This window comes from Capsicum annuum, chromosome 7, assembly GCF_002878395.1.
Source record: "Capsicum annuum cultivar UCD-10X-F1 chromosome 7, UCD10Xv1.1, whole genome shotgun sequence".
NCBI classification, from domain to species: domain Eukaryota; kingdom Viridiplantae; phylum Streptophyta; class Magnoliopsida; order Solanales; family Solanaceae; genus Capsicum; species Capsicum annuum.
In genome coordinates this window covers 9436232-9455235 of record NC_061117.1, presented here as the reverse complement: position 1 = coordinate 9455235, position 19004 = coordinate 9436232, and the positions used below count along the sequence as shown (strand labels likewise).

At 35.6% G+C, this 19004-nt stretch overlaps 1 protein-coding gene and 1 non-coding gene across 2 annotated transcripts; one reads left to right on the top strand and one right to left on the bottom strand.

Moving 5' to 3' along the window:
- Positions 1-1637: 1637 nt before the first annotated feature.
- On the bottom strand, positions 1638-3335 carry LOC107877041 (metallocarboxypeptidase inhibitor). Its single transcript, XM_016723826.2, is given in 2 exon segments — positions 1638-1946; positions 3281-3335. Coding segments are annotated over 2 exon segments (234 nt in total). The 5' UTR covers positions 3333-3335; the 3' UTR covers positions 1638-1764.
- On the top strand, positions 2811-2882 carry TRNAC-GCA. The gene has a single exon. It is a non-coding gene; the product is annotated as a tRNA-Cys (tRNA).
- Positions 3336-19004: the final 15669 nt, after the last annotated feature.

Below are 19004 nucleotides of genomic sequence, written 5' to 3'. Positions count from 1 at the left end.
TATATTTTATAATTTTATAACATTTTTGTCTTAATTAACAAGGAACAAAAGTAGAAGTTCACAAATTTCAAACAAGGAGATTTCTTGAGAGAAAAATGTAATAGATTAAAAGAGGGATTGAATTGATAAATAGGTAACTAAGCTTGGTTGGCCTAGTGGTTACCTTACTAGGTCGCTTAAGCAAGTGTTGGGGGTTTGACTCCTGCCTTGTGCATGTAGCAATCAATTGGCCAACAACAAACCCTTAAATGAAGCTCAGATCCGCGAAAGATTAGTCCTTGGCCTATCGGGCTGGGGATACCTCGGGAAGCCAAAAAAAAAAAAAATTGATAAATAGGTAGGTCACTAATTTTTCTAAATAATGGGTCACATAACATATAGTTTAACATGCAACTCTTATTAAATATATTAATTATTTAAGCAAGAGGTCGGGGGTTCGATTCCCGCCTCTAGTGAATGGAGCAAACTCTGTGGTCAGTTTCCTACCGCAAAATGCGCTGACTGAGGAACAGAGGATTAGCCTCACGGCTGTCGGTTGTGGGGATACCTTGGGCAACAAAATATATATATATATATATATATAAATATATATATATATATATATATATATATATATATATTAATTAATTAATTAATTATTCTATTTAACCAATTAACAAAACATAACCTTTTTAAATCTTTATCAAGGACTTGGACCATATCAAATAAAAGATAAATCAAAATGTTTGATAAAGTTTTTTCATGGATTAGTTAAAGGCTTATATCTTTAGTCAAAATAAATGATGAGTTAAATTCTGCAGATTAAAATAGGTTGAATTAATAAATATCTAATTAGTAATCCACTCAAATTTGGATAAATCATACTTTGATGGGTTGATTTTTAGAACTTTTTTCACGAATTGTCCCTATTTTAGAGTGGTCATTAATTTTTATTTTCAAATTAGATAGTCTTTAATTTTTGGTGTTGCTACTTATTTAATGAAAAAATATTGACAAAGTACTCATCTATTCAGATTTAATTTGCTGTGCATAAGTTTAGAGAACATTTGTCTCACTCGTCATAATTTCTGTAGAAATTAAGTAATGTCGCACCAGCTGTGAAGTATTTTGAAGTTATTTTTCTAGCTAGTGTTCATAAATAGGAATCATGTCTTTGAGGGCTTATGTTCTTTATGCTTTTTGGATGATTCTTTTTCGTAGTTAATGTAGGATGGTAGAGTTTATGTGCGAGTCTATGTAATGTGCTTTTTTTTTCATTAGAAATACATTATGCCTTCTTGGGATACCACACAATTTGTTATGTCTTAATTACTACATAACTAGGGGGTATTGTTTGGTGTTAGGGATGTACTTAACTTGTTAATTATGCCTTTTAAGACGTAACTTGTTGAATATTATAACACAAAAATATAAACTTATGTCAATGAAAAATTATTTATTATATCAATGTCAGAAATATTTTGGACCATCTATCTATTACTTAAAATGTCAAAGGACAAAGACTAAAGACCACATATTTTTTCTTAAAAAAGTTGAGCGCTATTCCAAAGTATAAATAGAAGCATTTGTGGGAACGGCCCATTTTTCCATGTTTATGTACAATCATTCCAAAGGGAGATGAAAGCAAAGGAAAGATAATCACCACACACAATGTATGTTTCTTTTATTTAATTGATGAAGACATTACACATATTTTTACTTTGAACAAGTACATTTTTAATCACTTATTTATTTATTTATTTATTTATCTTATAAATATTAAAATTACAAGCTCATGCTCATATGTTAGCCAACAAATGGTCCACAAGTCCCTCTAGAATTCCAACAGGCCTGACAGAATGATCCATTAGAGCAATCATCATGAGTACTACAAGGTTTCCCACAAGTTGGATCTTGATCTTCTTGTGCCATCACATGAGTTTTGGAGGAGTAGAATGAATCATGAGCTGCAAATTCAAAATTAATATTTTGTATGAATGACGTATTTGAAATATCTAATTTTAAACTTTTTATTTTGTTTTTACTAAGATAATTAATAGCCACACAAATACGTTTGCGACTTATTAAAGAATAAAATTTCAATTTGCTTTCGGTATCCAAGTTTGGTTGTTCAAATGCTGGTGGAAATTAAAACAATATATGATGGTTGTTGTATTTGTTAATGATGGAAGGGGAGAAAGTGCTAGCGATGGAAGAAGAAGTGGAGAGAGGAGGGGGTAAAATAGGTTGGTGTCGGGTGGTTTGGTGGCATGTTATATGGCGTCTACTTCATCAAAATCCTAGTGCCATGTGGAAGGAAACATCTATCTTGGATAGCTATAACAGAAGAAGGTATGCATGTAAAGGCAGAGCTAGAATATATAAAGTTTATGGGTTCTGACTTTATTTTATTTTTTTGTGAAGTTATTTGGTCTAAAATAATTATCTACACATATTAATTAGATTTATCATGACAAATATAAGATTTTGGTCAAAGTCAAACCCAAATAGGAAAGGCTAGCTCCACCCCTAGGTAAATTTATGTAGTAAAAATAATATTTATTTTCAATTTTCGCCCCCTTTGGTTTAAGCCAATATATCATGAATTTTAAATTCCACAGGTGAAATCATAATTACTTATGGAACTTGAAACTTTATGATAATAACACTTATTGAATAACAAAGACCAAAAATAACTTTTTGTGGATTTTACATGCATATTTTGACTTTTAGGAAAAATTAAGGAAAACAGAACTCAAGATGCAAGTACGATAAAAAAACAGTTCAGTAATTCGGAAAAGTTTTCATCTATTTTGTATTTGTAGCATTTTGGCGACATGGCCGAGTGGTAAGGCTGAGGACTGCAAATCCTTTTTTCCCAAGTTCAAATCCGGGTGTCGCCTGATCAACCAAAAACTAGAAATCTCTTCTTTTTTTCTGTTGATATAACCCGCTGAACGATTCCCCAGCAGAAGCAGAGAAGGCAGACTGTTGATACTTGTTTGATTCTAAGTGACTAGAGGCGGAGCCAGCCTTTGGCAAGAGGTTCATCCGAACTTCATTCGACGGAAAATTTCACTATTTATGATGAATAAAATTATTTTTGATGTACATATATTAGTTGTTGAACCCCTTCGGCTAGTTTTTTTTAAACTTTGAACCCTCTATATTAGAATCCTGGCTCCACCTCTATTTGTGGCACTTGACTATGATCACGAAAAATATAAATAACGAAGAATAAAGAGCAAATTTGATCCTTTTTTTCCCTTATAAAACATAGCAATTTAATGAAATGACTTACCGGCAATAACCACAAGGAGGGTGATGAAAAGAAAAGCAAGTTTATGTGCCATAATAATGATACAAGTTAATTATACTATCAAGGTTGAGAGAATGGAAATACAATACAAAGAGTAGTATATTTATAAGCATTTATCAAGAGAGACTCAGCAAATTAGGCCATCTTTGACAATTAATATGACTCACAACCACACAAGTTGTTCATATTTTTTCGTTGAAAATTTTAGGGAATACTATTACACGTCATTGACATTAAGATGTTTAAATTTGAGTAGACACCTTATTATTAAATAGGGTATTAAATATTATCTAAATCTGCATACTGGATAATTATGGTTTACCTATTTCTTCCTCTCGGAATCTAAATGTGCATAATTTATATTTAATTATAAAATAATAAATATAAAATTCAAAGTAAAAAATAAATATAACCCATAAATATAATGAATTTACATGATTCTTTAAAAAATATTTATTTGATGAAATATAATCTAAAAGTTAGCACCTTTTACCGTTGGCAATAGTAGTAATGGTAATCGCGGTTGTTGGAGGTGCCTGGTAATGACAATTGTGTCCTTTTTTTACCCGGTATTAGATATCCATATTGAAGATCGACCAATCTTAATTCGCGTTGGGGAGCCCCACTATTGGGTGGCAAAGCGCTCCCAAGTCCCAACTAAAGATGCCTTCATATCCAAGGCTCGAATCTGAGACCTTGGGTCAAGGATTTCAAAGATTGTGGAGTACTAATCGCGGTTGTTAGACCTAGTAATGACAATTGGTCTTTTTTTCACTCGGTGTCCGATATTTATATTGAAGATCGATTAATCCAAATTCGTATTGGGAAACCCCACTATTGGGTGGTAAAGCCTTTCCAACTAAAGATACTTTATATTCAGGGCTCGAATCCGAGATCTAGAATTTCAAGGATGAAGGAGTACTTATTACTCCACTATAATCTTTTAGTGGTGACAATTGTGTCACCATGGTGATTTAAATAAGGTGTTTATCGTTTTACCAAACTTATTCAACACAAATCGAAAAAATTAAATATTATTGAAGAAATATGCCGCCTACGTACCTTGTATGACCATCTATTAAAGTGGACTTACTAAACACAATTAGAAATAACTAAATATTATTGAAGTAATATTATCTATTGAAGTAATGTTCCATGATTCGGAATTATTCCAAAACTTGTGTTAACTATTCGTTTATGTACTCACTCTTAATTAGACAATTACTTCCAAACCGTGTTTTTTTTCCTATATATAATACATAAATATATCTTTTAATTTAGTCTTGACTCTTGACGGACATTTATGCCTTTCAAATTTAGGTGTGCAAGAGCAAAAACTTAAACTTATACAGAATTAAAAAAGTAGATACACGCATCTTACGTGACATCTACGCGACACTTCAAATGAGATGCCACATAGAACACATCATTCTACTTGTTATATACTTTAGAGAAAAGACATTTTTTCCCTCCGAACTTATCCGCTCAACTTACTTTAACACTTAAACTAAACTTTTTATTAACCCCCTTAATATCTTTAAAGTGCATTTGTTTCACCCCTTAAAACTGAATACCACTCTCACAATGGAGAGTGTGTTACACTCGCCTACACATCAACGCCACCTCAATGCCACGTCGGTGCCATGTCATTGACACGTAAGAAATTACTATTTTTCTCCAAAAAATTAATCCCTCACACATTATTTTTATATATTTTAAAATATATATATATATATATATATATATATATGTGTGTGTGTGTGTGTGTCTCCCCCTCCCTCTTTTTCTTTCTTCTTCACACCCACCCACCCATTCCGCTCACCCCGCCCCTCTCTATGTTTTCTCCCCTTCCAGCCCTCACCCCCACCCCTACCTTGCAAACGTAACCCCTCTCCTCCTCCTACTCTCGAGCACCCCCACCCCTGTAGTACCCCGTGATTTTTCTAACTTAAATTCGTTCTTAGAATGTTAAGGGCTAACTTTCAAAATGAATAATAATTTTTTCAAGGTGAAATTTCCAGATTTAAGCTTCCCATTACGTAGAAAATTGAATTAACTTTCCAACGATATAAGATTCGCTTAAATCCAATAATCAAGTAAGAAGTTAAGGCTATTTTAAGTTCCAGTCGTAAAACACCGTCATTTCGGTCATTAGCGCATCGCGGAGAAGGTTTAAATAACGCTTGTCAAATTTCAATGGACCTCTGCGATATTGGCGCATCGCGGAGAGGGCCAATTTCCCGTTTGTCAATTTTCAGTGGGATCTCGCGATACTGGCGCGTCGTGCCAGTGGTCAAAATGACAAACTAAAGGTCTCCACGATTGTGGCACGTCGTGGTGAAAGTCCAGTTCCCATTCGTCCATTTTTCAGTGAGCCACCGCAATAGTGATGCGTCGAGGTGGCCACCCAGTTCACAAAAAGTTCATTTTTTTCAGTTTCGTTTAAAATATTAAAGGGGGTACTTTGGTCATTCTCACAGCCCCAAATCTGTCTTAAACAATGAATTAAGCCCCTTCAAAGCACTTTACATCCACTTTTCATCAAATCTCTCTCAAGCAAAACCCTAGCTCATCAAACTTTCTCCCCAAGAAATCCACAATTCCTCCATTTATTCTCCAAAAAAATTCTATATTGAGGATTCCCAACCCAAGGACTCTAAGAATTCATCTCCAAAGCATCAATAGGAATCCAAGATTCAAGTTTTTTCATCAAAGATCACCAATTAAGGTATGTGTGGTTATGAACAAGGACAATCCTTTCATCCTTGTACCCAAAACTTATTTTAAATTCAAATTTACTGAATTTTATATGATTTCCCATGAAATTCAAGTTAGGGTTTACACCCGTCATTGTTATTTTCAAGCTAATGATATTTCCAACGATTTAGAAGTTGAATTCCATTATTATGTTCATATTTTCATGCATATTGCTGAAATTTCCAGATTTTGAGTTGTTTTATCAATAATTACACTATCAAGTATGATTACTAAGATAGCTTTAACATGAGATTGATGCATGGTTTATTTATCCCAAGATTTAGAATTATTACTTCAAGAAAGATGATGCTTTAAGCATCTTATGAGCAAATTATTTACAGTTTTTCAGTAAAGCTTTGATCTTTTGATCATTAGTTTAGCTTTGGAATCCACTACATATTATTAAAATTTACAAAACTCAGAACAACTTTGTTTACAGATTTACTTAGATAAATGCATAACTATTTTTTCATATAAACCCTAATGCTAGTTTTAAAAAGGGGATTTCCAATAGTTTGAGCATACAGATTTAAGAGGGAGTAGTATTTAGCATCGAGCGGGAAGTGTGAGGTTAGCGTGCCCTATTTTCCACAGAACTAGGAGCCAACGTAGGTGCTAATTGAGATTATTTCCATTTCTTTATGGATGACAGATTTAGCTTGTTATCGATCACTCGGATTAGGTTATACTCCATGGCAAGAGTATGGCACCTCTCCCTAATGTGAGGTTTCTTCCTTAGGAGGATAAGACATTGGACTCCATGTAGCTCACATGATTTATGTTGGTTAAGAGAACCTCCCTAAAGTTTTGAAAGAATTCCCTTGCAGAATAAGTTTTCAAATTTCATTTAGCCTATATGATTTGAGAATAAGAACAGAATACAGATTTCAGAACTAAGTGTAATGGCTCATAATATTTACAGTAAATGCTTTATTATTTATGATTTATGATCTTCAGACTTCAGATTTTACTCAAGCCCATGTCAGTACTTTACATTTAGCATGCATGATTTGATAAATTATGATGATATTGCTCACTTATTGCATTCACACCCATATGCTCAGTACATCATCAAAGTACTGATCCACATATATGTCTATGTGCTACATTGTCTCATAATGTAGGTTCAGGTGCTCAGCCTCAGCAGTGTGAGTGATTTCTGATCATCTCATCTACATCTCTGCAGTTGGTGAGTCCTCATAGTTCGGGGACTTAGCTATTCATATTTTTAGTTTATTAATAAATATTTTCGTATTAATTTCAGACAGTTTGAGTCAGTTGGGGCCTGTTCCAGTGACTCTCTAGATTTAGTCAGTAGAGACTTATCGGACTACTAGATTCAGTTTAGACTTTTGATTTAGCATTCAAATTTTTCAGTATTATTTTACCAAGACTTGTGAGAGTAGTATGATTCAGATAAGATTTTTGCATTTATTATGTTTTCCTATTCATATTTCCTCTATGTTAAGATCCAGACTTAGTAGAAAGCAGTCAGGGTTAGCTAAGGACTACTTGTAGTTTGGAGCACTGTGTGGCATCCCGAGGATTAGATTTTGGAGCGTTACAAATTTGGTATCAGAGCCTAAGGTTTAGAGAGTCCCAGGGAATCAGACAAGCCGCGTTATGTAGAGTCTTGATCATTGGTATGAAGCGCGCCACATCTATGAGCAAGATGATATGGAGCATTTTAGAAAATCATTTCTTCTTTCATGGTCTATTATGTATTCAGTGTCTCTATATGCTTCTAACTCGTTCTTTCACGTAACAAAAAATGCCTTCTTGTCGAGCTAACTCACGTAGATACGATAACCAACCACCTTAGCTCGCAGATCCTTTGAATGAGAATGTTTCATATACAGAGTTTCAGGCTATCTTTCAGGCGCTAGCCCAAGCTGTGATAGCTAATGTTCAGGGTAACCTTCAGGCTGCAGTCCCACCTCATTAAGATGGGGACTTAACTGCAGTTAGAATTCGAGATTTTATGAGAATGAACCCGCTGAAATTCTTTTGGTCAAATGCAGGTAAGGACCCTCAATTTTATCTAGATGAGGTAAAGAAGATCACCCGAATTATGCATGTTTTTGAAGAGGAGAGTATAGAATTGGCATCCTATAGGATGAAGGATGTTGCTTATGATTGGATAATGATGTGGAAGAAAAATAGAAGGGAGAATGTAGCTCTCATGACTTGGGCAGATTTATCAGGATGTGTTCTTAGACAAGTTCTTCCCATATGAGATGAGGAAAGCTAAGATAGAAGAGTTTATGAACCTGAGGCAAGACTCAATAATAGTGAAGGATTATTGCCTCAAGTTCAACCAGTTGTCTAAGTATGCCCATAATCAGATGTCTGATCTTAGGTCAAGTATGAGTAAGTTTGTGATCGGTATGTCTGGTTTGATAATTAAGGAGTGTGTGACTGCTATACTCATTGGAGACATGGATCTTGCTAGATTGAAGATGCATGCTCGGTAGATTAAGGAAGAGAAGTTAAAGGAAAGAGAAAGGGTACATAAAATGGCTAGAACAGGGTAGTTTGATTATGATCAAAATAGGTCTGGAGGAGGAAATCATTCACAGTTTCAAAATCGTTCATCTATGCCTACACCTTCTTCAGCCGGTGCTCCTACAACCGAAAATAGGCAGACACAATGGGGTAACTCTTCTATGTCCAGATCTCAGAATAGTGTGAGTGGTAGGCCTAGATATCCTTAGTGTGTTAGGTATGGTAAGAATCATCTCGGTGAGTATTTAGCTGGACAAAAGGGTTGCTATAGTTGTGGCCAGCTAGGTCATAAAATCAAAGAGTGCCTGCATGCTAGACAGAAAAATAAGGATGTTCGTCCTTAAACTCAGGTTGCTAGTGCACCAGCTTCTTTAGATCACCCAGCTCCTCCTTAGGGTGTATCATCCAATACCAGTGGTGGCCATCACCAGAATTGGTTTTATGCCTTACCATCCCGCCAGGAATAGGAAAATTCACCATATATTGTTACTGGTATACTTCGTGTCTTTCCTCTTGATGTTTATATGTTGTTGGACCCTAGGTCAATTTTCTCTTATGTGACCCCATTAGTTGCAGTAAACTTTGAGATAAGTTCTGAAAAAATCCCTAAGTTTTTCTTGGTTTCTACCTCAGTAGGTGAGTCAGTGTTGCCAAGCAGGTCTATAAAAAATATTCTATCACTGTCCTTCATAAAGTCATATAAAAGACTTGATAGATTTAGATATGGTTGATTTTGATCTTATTCTTGGTATGGATTATCTCCATTCCTATTATGCCTCTATAGATTGTCACACCCGTGTAGTGTAGTTTCAGTTCCCAGATGAGCCAGTCTTTGAGTGGTCAGGTAATTCAGTATCTCCCAAGAGTCATTTCATATCTTATCTTAAGGCCAGGAAGTTGATATCCAAAGGTTGCATTTATCACCTAGTTCGAGTCAAATATACACAGTCTGAGACTCCAATACTTTAGTCCGTTCGATTGGTAAATGAGTTTTCTAAAGTTTTCCCAGAAGATCTCCCAGGGGTACCTTCTGATAGGGAAATAGAATTTGGTATTGACCTTCTTCCAAATACTCAGCCTATTTCTATCCCTCCATATCGTATGGCTCCTATAGAGTTTAAGGAGTTGAAAGAACAACTCAAAGATCTTTTAGATAAAGGTTTCATAAGGCCAAGTATTTTTCCATGGGGCACTACCGTCCTCTTCGTGTGAAAGAAAAATGGTTCTTTGCGTATGTGCTTTGACTATCGTCAGTTGAATAAGGTTACAGTCAAGAGAAAATATCCTCTTCCTAGAATTAATGACTTATTTGATCAACTCCAAGGTGCAAGTTATTTCGTAAAGATAGACCTTAGATTCAGCTATCATCAGCTTAAAGTAAGGGAATGTGATATTCTAAAGACAGCTTTCAGAACCCGTTATGGTCATTTTGAGTTTTTAGTCATGTCTTTTGGGCTAACCAATGCTCTGGTAGCTTTCATGGACCTCATGAATCGAGTGTTCAAATAGTATTTAGACATGTTTGTCATAGTATTCATTAATGATATCCTTGTGTACTCCCATAGTAAGGATGACTATGTAGATTATCTTATAATTGTCTTGCAAACTCTTAGAGATCATCAATTGTTCGCCAAATTCAGCAAGTGTGAATTCTGGCTAAGATCAGTAGCCTTTCGTGGTCATATTGTTTCCGTCAATGGCATTAGAGTCGATCCCTAAAACATAAAAATAGTAAGAAATTGTCCTAGACCTGTTTCTCCATCAGACATTAGGAGTTTCTTGGGTTTAGCTGGTTTTAGCGCTATTTTATTGAAGGTTTCTCATCTATTGCATCTCCGATGTCTAGATTGACCTAAAAGAAAGGTAAGTTCCAGTGGTCAGATTCCTGCAAGAAGAGTTTTCAGGAGTTGAAGACTCGACTCACTTCATCCCCAGTCTTAGTGTTACTCGATGGTACGGATGGTTTTGTGGTGTATTGCGGTGCCTTTAAAGTTGGCTTGGGTTGTGTGTTGATGCAGAAAGGTAAGGTCATAGCCTATGCCTCTAGACAACTTAAGTCTTATGAAAAGAATTACCTAACCCATGATCTTGAATTAGTTATTATGGTGTTTGTGTTGAAAATCTAGAGACACTATCTGTATAGTGTACATGTTGATATGTTCATGGACCACAAAAGTTTGCAGTACGTGTTTACCCAGAGGGAGTTGAATCTTGTTCAGAGGAGATGGTTAGAATTATTAAAGGATTATGACATGAGCGTGTTGTATCATCCGGGAAAGGCCAATATAGTGACAGACGCCCTTAGTAGATTATCTTTGGGCATTTTTGCTCATGTGGATAATGATAAGAAAGAGTTAGCTCTAGAATTTCATCATTTGGCTAGATTAGGTGTTAGGTTGTTGATTCATCTCAAGGGAATGTTTGGGTTCAGAGTAGTTCCGAATCTTACCTAGTTTCGGAAGTGAAGGAGAAGAAAGATATGGATTCAAGTTTGGTCAAACTGAAAGAGTCAGTGAGAGACCAAAAGGTATAGTTTTTCTCCCAAGGGGGAGATGACGTGTTAAGATACCAAAGTAGATTTTGTGTGCCATGTGTTGATAAGTTAAGACAATGGATTATAGTTGAAGCTCATGGCGCACGTTATTCTATTCATCCAGGTGCTACCAAGATATACCGCAACTTGCGAGAAATCTATTGGTGGAATGGTATGAAAAGAGATATATTGGAGTTCGTAGCTAAGTGTGCAACTTATCAACAGGTTAAGGTAGAGCCCCAAAGTACTGGTGGTACATTATAAAAGTTTGGTATCCCTACTTAGAAGTAGGAAGAGGTGAATATGGATTTTGTGACTGGTTTACCCCATTCGTGTCGTCATCATGATTAGATTTAGGTTATTGTAGATAGATTTACTAAGTCAGTGCATTTCTTACCAGTTCACATGTCTTATACAGTTGTGGATTATGCTAAGTTTTATATCCGAGAGTAAGTAAGGTTGCACGGAGTTCCCTTGTCTATCATCTTAGATAGGGGTACTCAGTTTACTTCCTAGTTTTGAAGAGCTTTTCAGAAGGGTCTTGGTACCCAAGTCCATCTTAGTTCAGATTTTCACCCGCAGATAGATAGTCAAGCAGAGAGGACCATCAAAACGCTAGAAGATATGTTGAGGGCATGTGCTATTAATTACAAAGATAGTTGGGATGAGCATTTTCTATTGATTTAGTTTGCTTATAATAACAGTTATCATGTTAGCATCCAGATGGCTCCGTTTGAGGCTCTTTATAAGAGGAGATGTAGATCACCCATGGTTGGTTTGAGGTGGGTGAGGCCACTTTGCTTGGGCCCGATGCATTGTATGAAGCTATGGAGAAAGTTAAGTTGATTAGGGAAAGATTGAAAACATCCCAGAGTCGTCAGAAATCCTATACAGATGTGAGAAGAAGGGACCTTGAGTTCAAGGTTGATGATTAAGTATATCTGAAGATTTCACCCATGAAAGGGGTGAAGAGATTTGGCAAGAAAGGAAAGCTTAGTCCCCGGTATGTTGGCCCTTTCAGAATTGTGAGTCGTGTTGGGAAAGTAGATTATGAGATTGTTTTGTCGGCAGACTTGTCAACCGTTCATACTGTATTTCACGTCTCTATGCTTAAAAGTGCATCGTTGACTCCACCATTGTAGTTCCCTTAGAAAGCTCAGATATTCAGAACAAACTTTCATACGAAAAGATTCCAGTTGAGATTTTAGATCATCAGATCCGTAGACTAAGGAAAAAAGAAGTTTCCTTGGTCATAGTTATTTGGCGAAATCAGTCAGTTGAGGGCGCTACTTAAGAAGCAGAAGCAGATATGCGAGCCCTCACCTTTTCTCCACAAACTTAAATTTAGCCAAAGGTAATACTCTTCCTTGTATAGTCCTTTTCTACTCATATATTCAGCTTATAGTTGTCCTTATGTAAGTTCATGCACTCACAGGATTACTTAGAAGCTCAGAATAATTTAGATTCAGTTTTTCAGTTTATTTTAGTTGCGCATGATAACTTATAGCCTCAGATTCCTCAGTATTCTTAGTCTAACTAGTAACATTCCAGGACGAATGTTTCCAAGGATGAGATATTGTAATACCCCATGATTTTCCTAGCTTAAATTCATTTTTATAATGTTAAGGGATAGTTTTCAAAATGAATAATAATTTTTCCATGTGGAATTTTCTAGATTTAAGCTTCCCATTGCATAGGAAATTGAATTAGCTTTCCAACGATATAAGATTCGTCTAAATTCGATAACCGAGTAAGAAGTTATGGCTATTTTAAGTTTCAGTAGTAAAACACCACCATTTAGGTCATTAGCGCATCGCGGAGAAGGTTTAAATAAAGCTTGTCAAATTTCAGTGGACCTCCGCGATATTGGCGTATCACGGAAAGGGGCAATTTCCTGTTTGTCAATTTTTAGTGGAACTTCGCGATACTGGAACGTCGCGCCAATGGTCAAAATGACAAACTAAAGGGCTCTGCAATTGTGGCATGTCGCGGTGAAAACCCAGTTCCCATTTGTCCATTTTCTAATGAGCCATCGCGATAGTGGCGCGTTGTGGTGGCCACCCGGTTCGCAAAAAGTTTATTTTTCCAGTTCCGTTTAAAAGATTAAAGGGGGTACCTTGGTCATTCTCACAGTCCCAAATCCATCTTAAACAATGAATTAAACCCCTTCAAAGCACTTTACATCCACTTTACATTAAACCTCTCAAGCAAAACCCTAGCTCATCAAACTTTCTCCTCAAGAAATCCATAATTCCTTCATTAATTCTCCAAAGAAATTCTAGATTGAGGATTCCCAACCCAAGGGCTCTAAGAATTCATATCCAAAGCATCAATAGGAATCCAAGATTCAAGTTTTTCATCAAAGATCACCAATTAAGGTATGTGTGGTTATGAACAGGGACAATCCTTTCGTCCATGTGGCCTAAACTTATTTTAAATTCAAATTTACTGAATTTTATATGATTTCACATGAAATTCAAGTTAGGATTTACACTCATCATTGTTATTTTCAAACTTATGATATTTCCAATGATTTAGAAGTTGAATTCCATGATTATGTTCATATTTTCATGCATGTTGCTGAAATTTCCAGATTTTGAGTTGTTTTATCAATAATTACATTATCAAGTATGATTATTATGATAGCTTTAACATGAGATTGACGCATGGGTTATTTATCCTAAGATTTAGCATCATTACTTCAAGAAAGATGATGTTTTAAGCATCTTATGAGCAGATTATTTACGGTTTTTCAGTAAAGCTTTGATCTTTCGATCATTGGTTTAGCTTTGGAATCTACTATAGATTATAAAAACTTACAAAACTCAAAACAACTTCATTTACAGATTTACTTAGATAAATGCATAACTGATTTTTCATATAAATCCTTATGCTAGTTTTTAAAAGTGGATTTTCAATGGTTTGAGCATACAGATTTAAGAGGGAGTAGTATTTAACACCGAGCAAGAAGTAATGGATTAGATGCCCTATCTTCCATAGAACTACGAGCCAATGTAGGTACTGATTTAGATTATTCCCATTTCTGTATGGATGAAAGATTTAGCTTGTGATCGATCACTTGGATTAGGTTATACTCCCTGGCAAGAGTTTGACACCTCTCCTCAATGTGAGGTTTCTTCCTTAGAAGGACAAGATGTTTGACTCCATGTAGCTCACATGGTTTATGTCAGTTAAGGAACCTACATAAAGCTTTGAAAGAATTTTCTTGTAGAATAAGTTTTCAGATTTCACTTAGCCTAAATGATTTGAGAATAAGAACAGAATACAGATTTCAGAACTAAGTGTAACGGCTCACAAGATTTATAACATATGCTTTATTATTTATGATTTATGATCTTCAGATTTCAGATTTTACACAAGCCCATGTGAGTCATTTACATTTAACATGCATGATTTTATAAATTGTGATGATATTGCTCACTTATTGCATTTACCCCCATATGCTCTGTACATCTTCAAAGTACTGATCCACATATACGTCTATATGCTACATTGTCTCATAATATAGGTTCAGGTGCTCAGCCTCAGCAGTGCGAGTGATTTCTGAGCATCTCATCTACATCTCTGCAGTTGGTGATTCCTCATAGTTCAGGGACTTAGCTATTCATATTTTCAATTTATTAATAGATGTTTTCGTATTAATTTCAGACAGTTTCGTATTATTTTACCAAGACTTGTGAGAGTAGTATGATTCAGATAAGATTTTCGCATTTATTATGTTTTCCTATTCATATTAACCCTATGTTGAGATCCAGACTTAGTAAAAAGCAGCCAGGGTTAGCTCAGGACTACTTGTAGTTCGAAGCACCATGTGGCATCTCGGGAACTAGATTTTGGGACGTTACAAGCCCCCACCCCCGCCCCCCACCCCCTATGTTTTCCAATGGACCAATGTTCTAGCTCTGAAGATATGTGGCTTTTGTTCTTCTATAGTCTTGGACCAGAGCAAAAACTAACAATACAGACTATCAACATAGTTGATAAATTACAAACATAACATTCATAGTAAAAGCTGAAGATTTGGTTTTGAAACAACATAATTGCTATGATGATCTCAGACCAATCACATAGTTTGTTAATTATGATTTCCAAAATCAGAAAAAAGCACAGAAAAAAAAAACTCTATTTTTTCTAAAGATTTTAGTTGAAGGGTGATTTTTTTTTTTCATTTTTTGGTATAAGAATGTTGAATTATTACATCGTAATCATTACATCTTGTGTCGGATTAATTACCATCTTGAAAGTGTTGATGGAGATAATACAATAAAACCAAGGAACTCACGGAATTGGCTCAAAACAGTCCAAACACACTCCAAAAAAATAGTCCACTAATTCAAAGAATCGAGGACCCTTTTGAAGACCACTCTCGGATTCAAGAATAAAATAAAAGAAGGACAATATAACTAGGTGTTTGACACATTTTACAGCCAACAACAAACTAAGTTAACGACACAAGATGAAAAAACAATGAGAAGAAGAAGAACAACAACAAAACGGCTTCACAATACAAGATACAAAACGGATACAAGATTACAAAATAAAAAGGATAGATAGACAGACCACATGAAGGTATAATGTTAAGAACCCAAGAATGGTAACTCTTAGACCTTAACACTACACACAACAATAAACCTATCTCTTACAAAGACACAATATCGAAATCCACCTCCCAAGCATCAATGTTTCCAAGCAAATGCAAACACAAGTGATTCTACACTTGTCTAAGCCCTAATTTCGGTTTTGGGTGCGTCAAGGAAATGGGACTTGTGTTTCTTTGTATTGTAAGACTTACAACTTCATTCATGAACTAAGTAAATAAAACCCTACATTGTTCTTTATATAGCTATTATAAGATATTAGTTAAAATGATCAAAAGGGCTTTCAAAGAGTGGGATGCCCATCAAGTGTAAGTTATGGTCTGATTTTGGTGTGTTTTGGGCCTCTTCTATACTTCAATTGCACACACCAAGTATCGGGACCAACGCGCATCATATTCGTGATTATTCTTATATTATCCTCTCCATCTTGAGAGGAATTTGCCCACAAATTCAAGGCTTTATGTCGTTCAATTGGCCACTTCAAAAGAAACCACTCAAAATAGTCCGCAAAACATGAAGAGCTTGATAGCTCAATAATAACAAGGGACGTATCAAAGATGAGCTAAAAAAATCCCACAAGAGATACATAAAAAAGTCCATAAGCTAGCCAAACCCGAGAGCATAGTGACAAAAAGTCTCAGATTCAACATCTTTATTTTGACCCTCGACTTCCTCTCCCTCTTGAGATTAGCCTTTAATTGGTAACGTGGAGCTTCGATTGTGGAGCTTGGATGGGAGAAAATTGGCTTCCAAGTCCTCCTTGTTGGAATTAATCAACTTGCGGGGAAAGTGGTTTGTCTTGTTCTCGGTTTTGAGGGTTATTTGGAGCTTGGCTTGTGGCATTATGTTGTGGTCTTGGAGGATTGGTCATTGGAAGTAAAGTTTCGGGAGTAAAAGAACGGGATTTCCTTCGACTCTCTATTTGATCCAACCTCTGACTCATAGTTACCACATCCGAGTCAATTTTTTCAAGACCTATATTTGCCCTAGCAAGGTCTTGGGACAAAGCATCAAGAAGGGCCAATATGGTTTCCATTATTCCCAAGAAGTTACCTACAAAACAACAAACAAGTTAGATGTACAAGAATGGTTCTCACACTCCCTCTCAATTGTTTTGTCTCTCGGATTTTTTTTTACTTTAGTCTCACAAGTGTCGTAACCTTGCTTGTACTCCATGAGGCATTGAGAGGTGGACCAAGTGTTACAATGACTCAAAAAAATAAGACACACAAAGGAACATATACACGAAGGAAGGTTTCAAAACTAACTTACAATCTAGTACTAGCTTGTAAGTTAGTAATGGAATCAACAAATGAAACTAAGGGAACAACACAATGAAACTAAAAGATCAAAATTTAAGCCAAAATTGTTGCGTGAACAAGTGTATATGGTGATATGGAGGTCCACGTGGCAGTCTACTAGTGGTTCAATTCTTGACAAATTTTAATTTCACAATTTGGACTTTGGTGGAAATTGTTCAATGTAAGGAAATACAAACTAGTCTTTGGAGCTCGTTTTTCAATTCAAATTTCAAGACTTAAAAGTCTTCGACTAGACTTGTACTTCTCCTTAAAATATGGACTCTTGTTTTATGGAAAAAGGTTGATATGCGATGTATAGTCTTTTTGGTGGTTGGGGGTCTTTCAATATTCAACAAATACTACACCTTGTCTTTCACCTTTTTAAGATCTAAGTTCACTTTAATATTAACAAGGTGATGAATATGGTGAAGAAATTCAAGAACACAACAACCACAACAAGAACAACCAATAACAATCTCCCAAGAACAAAAAGTTCACCACAACAAGGTCAACAATCTCACGGCCAAGACTACAAGGATAGCAACAACAATCGGCTAAGTCCCCTTAGTGTTGTGTTTTCGGTTTTACAAAAGGTGAAGGTTGTGATGAACAAAAAGAACACAACTACAATCTTTCAAGATCTACAAAAACACCACAAAATAAGGCCTTCAACTCATTCAAGGCTTGAACAACAACAACATCCAATCGGCCACACTTTGTTCCCAACAACAATATTAACAATTCAAGCTCAAGTTTGGATCGACTCAAAGTGTTAGTGAGGAACAAAACTAACACTACAAACACACAATACAAGTAAAATACTCATAGACCTAGACTCAAGAACAAATCTCGGACAAGAACACAATTTCAGCCAAGATAACAACAATGGACAGATTGTAATTTTTCTGAAATTTTTAGCTTTTCAACAATTTTTTTTTATTTTCTAACAAGCAAGCCCAAGATTGATCTTGTAGGAACAAGATCAAGCCATGCATTGATACCAAATGATACAAGAAATCCAAGAAACACACAAAATTGGCTCAAAACAGTCCAAACATACTCCAAAAACAATAGTCCATTAATTCAAAGAATCGAGGACCCTTTTGAAGACCACTCTCGGATTCAAGAATAAAATAAAATAAGGACAATATAACTACGTGTTTGACACCTTTTGCAGCCAACAACAAACTATGTTAACACAATTTGAAACAACAATGAGAAGAAGAACAACAACAACAAAATGGCTTGACAATACAAGATTACAAAAGAAAAAGGATAGATAGATAGACCACATGAAGGTATAATGTTAAGAACCCAAGAATGGTAACTCTTGAAACCTTAACACTACACACAACAATAAACCTATCTCTTACAAAGAGACAAGATCGGAATCCACCTCCCAAGCATCAATGTTTCCAAGCAAATGCAAACACGAGTGATTCTACACTTGTCTAAGCCCTAATTTCGGTTTTGGGTGCCTCAAGGAAAGATAACTTGTGTTTCTTTGTCTTGTAAGACTTACAACTTCATTCATGAACTAAGTAAATAAAAACCTACATTGTTCTTTATATAGCTATTACAAGATATTAGTTAAAATAACCAAAAGGGCCTTCAAAGAGTGGGCGGCCCATCAAGTATAAGTTGTGGGTTGATTTTGGTGTGTTTTGGGCCTCTTCTACACTTCAATTGCACACACCAAGTCTCGGGACCAACGCGCACCATATTCATGATTATTCTTGTATCAAAGAATGTATGTGAGATTGTTAATGGAGAAATTAATGATTGAAAAAAATGGGTAAGCGTTGTTAATGGGGGAATTAATGGTTGAAAAAAATGGGTGACGTTGTTAATGGAGAAATTAATGGTTGAAGAAAATGGATGGGATTGTTAATGGAGGAATTAATGGTTTAAAGAAAATGGGTATTGTTGTTCTTGATCAATTGAAGAAGAAAATAGTATGAGGTGTGGGTGTGGGTTGCCGTGAGGGAGGT